This window comes from Hordeum vulgare, chromosome 7H (genome assembly GCF_904849725.1).
Source record: "Hordeum vulgare subsp. vulgare chromosome 7H, MorexV3_pseudomolecules_assembly, whole genome shotgun sequence".
Taxonomy (NCBI): domain Eukaryota; kingdom Viridiplantae; phylum Streptophyta; class Magnoliopsida; order Poales; family Poaceae; genus Hordeum; species Hordeum vulgare.
In genome coordinates, this window is record NC_058524.1 from 52,547,062 (window position 1) to 52,549,937 (window position 2,876).

The 2,876-nt window shown below is 57.4% G+C and overlaps 1 protein-coding gene across 1 annotated transcript; it reads right to left on the reverse strand.

The window, feature by feature from the left end:
• Positions 1-549: 549 nt before the first annotated feature.
• Positions 550-2,645, reverse strand: LOC123410705. The gene is made up of 3 exons (XM_045103643.1): positions 1,766-2,645; positions 1,276-1,691; positions 550-1,190 (listed from the first exon to the last, which is right to left on the reverse strand). The coding sequence occupies exons 1-3, from the start codon at positions 2,544-2,546 to the stop codon at positions 852-854; spliced, it is 1,536 nt and encodes a 511-aa protein (XP_044959578.1). The 5' UTR covers positions 2,547-2,645; the 3' UTR covers positions 550-851.
• Between the last annotated feature and the right edge of the window lie 231 nt (positions 2,646-2,876).

The window sequence follows — 2,876 nt, forward strand, 5'->3', positions numbered from 1 at the left end:
CACAACACGTTGGCGGAAAGACCACACTCCATTAATGCCTTCCAGACCCCGAAGTTCTCGCGGTCAAATTGTGGGTACAACGAACTCGCCGGAGCAGCAAATACTTTAGCCGCACCGGAGTACGCCGCCAGCTGCTTGGTCTTGTCGTCCTTTGACATGATATTCCGTTACTAGAAGATCAACCTCGCTCTAGATACCAATTGTTGGCGAAGCCTCAACTTGACGCGATCAGCCAAAGAATTATTTCCGACGACACACGCACGTATGAAAGCTAGCCAATGCACTGGATCGATTCTTGCAGGAAACTCCAGCGAGCAAGCTAGCTAATTAGCTTTAAGCTAATGACCAACTCGCCGGAATCGTTGCGTGCGGACGTAGGCAAGACACACGATGCGAGATTGTTTGTTTGCTGCAGGACCGTCTCGGTCCTGTTGATTTCTATTGCTTTGTTTGATCTGATTACAAGGGAGCTAGCTAATTAGCTTTAAGCTAATGACCAACTCGCCGGAATCGTTGCGTGCGGACGTACGCAAGACACACGACGCGAGATTGTTTGATTGCTGACGGTCCTGTTGATTTCTATTGCTTTGTTTGATCTGATTACAAGGGTAGCTTACACGAGAATATAAAAAACTAAAGCTAGCCTAATACATAATCGAGTCGGTTGATTGTTCCGGTCCAACCCGGACACGGACAGCATGTTTATTTCCTACACGATGAACAAACCTTCCACCACCAACAACAATCTTGACGATGAACTGCATTTCTCCGGAGCAGTTTTCCAATGTACTATCCAAAAGATCAACAAAAACGGCTCCAAGTTCAAAGCATCAACCAATGATCATAATGAGCTAATTAAGCGGCAGGACTAGCTTGGCGGCGTCGAGGCGCGGGTAGTGCCGAAGCACGACGCCTTTCATCTCCTCCGCGCCTTCCTCGTACCCTGCCGCGTCGTGCTCGGCGAGCCGCCGCTTGTGCTTCTCGGACCCCAGGAACTGCTGCACCGCCGTCGCCTTGGCGCTCTCCAGAGTTGCCCGCTTCACCGCCGCGAGCTCGGCCTCGGCGGCCTGCCTCGCCGTCTTCTCCTTGTCCAGCTGCTCCCACAGCGCCACCTTGTCGCGCTCCAGCGCCACCAGCTTCTCCTCCAGGCCCAGCGCGTAGCCCGAGGAGAAGGACACGTAGTTCGCGGCCTGCGCACGCACAGCACACACAGGCAATGTGATCCCGGTCCTGTCTGAACATACATATGGACGAACGATTTGCTTGGAAGAATACCTGGAGCATTGCTAGGTAGGTCGACGCAACAACGTCGGAGGGCTTCGACGCCGCGAACTTGTCCTCCCGCGAGGGCGTGACGACGCACTCCAGAACCTTCCGTGCGACCGTCCAATCGGCGCTGTCGCCGTCGTGTGCGTCAGGCACGGGCGAGTGCTGCGTCTTCGGGTCGAAAAAACCCAGCCGGGCACACGGGTCGGCCACCGAGGCCGAGCGGCCGGACAACGGCCGTGCAGGCAATCCCGGTGGGGAAGCAGGCGGCGGCGTGGTCAGCGCAGAACGGCAAACTTCGTCTTCTACATTAGCGTGTAACTCCCCCTGTTTCCTCTTCTTTCCAGGCAACGGCAGCGTGTCGCCGTCCGACTCGGTGTTCACCATCGCGGGTTCTGCCGCACTCTCTTCCAATGGATCGATTCCTGGCGCATGAACCACAACAGTAAATCGTGTGCTAAGTGGACAACGGGAATTGGTGCTGGGAGCACGCGTTTACCTTTGGCACCAGTAGCATGAGGAGAAGGCAGAGGTGGTGGCGGTGATGCGCCGGCGAGGTTGGAGGAGAAGGCCGCCGCAAGATCGGCCTCATGGAGGTAAGTCGGGAGATCAACTGTTGCGCCGTGTTTGTACACCAAATCTGCCACCGATTTCTTATCCTGGCTTGATAGCTCCGGGCCTGTCGCGGAGATCTTAGCCGTCGGCGCGCCCCAGCGAACGGGGCACGGCCATTCCTCCGGCGACGTCAGGAAGAAAAGGCCCCTTTTCCACTCTCCGTCGGATTTGGAAGTGCCCAGGCCAGTAACCAGCGCGCCGGCGCTTTCCTTGCAACGGAAGCAGTACCAGCCGCTCCTGCTTCGCAACGAGAAGAAATGACGGAACAAGGCGACCGACGGCGGCACGTCGGCGTCGCGGCAGAGCGCGACGAAGCCGACCAGGACGCGCCACCCGTCGGGCGTGAGCTGGCCGGGCGCGAGGCCGAAGTGGGAGAGCGTGTCGCAGAAGAAGGCATGGAGCGGGAAGCGCACCCCGGCCTCAAGCGCGTGCGCGTACACGCAGGCGGAGCGCGGCGGGGGCGGCGAGCACGCGCGCCGGTCGCCGGCGGGGCTCGCGGCGAGCTCCCTCGGGACGCCGTGCTTCTCGCAGAGCGCCTCGACTTCGGCCTGGGTGGTCAGGGACGAGGTGAACCGCTCGGCGGCGGTCACCAAGAAGGCGGCCGCGTCGTCGTCGCTGTCGCTGTCGCTGAGGATGACGACGGCGGAGGAGTGCGTGGGAGGCATGGCGCTGCGCTCCCGGGAGAAGCAGAGCGGTCGTGTCGTCCTTGCTTTGCTCCCTGCGGTGCGTCCTGCAGATGAACAGCCAAAAATAGTGGAGGCTAGTCTTCTCCTCTCGTGACTCGAGTCCATGCATCAACTTAATCTCATTTATCACCCTATGTCTTTAATGTCGAATAGTACTGCACTCATTAATTTGACCATGTTTTGAATACTACCTCCGTCACGGTTTAAAAGGCACAGTTAAAGTTGTGTGCGTTTTCAAAATAAACAAATATTAAGACGCGGAAGCAATTAATGCTATTAATTAGTACTGGTACTCCACTCATATGCATG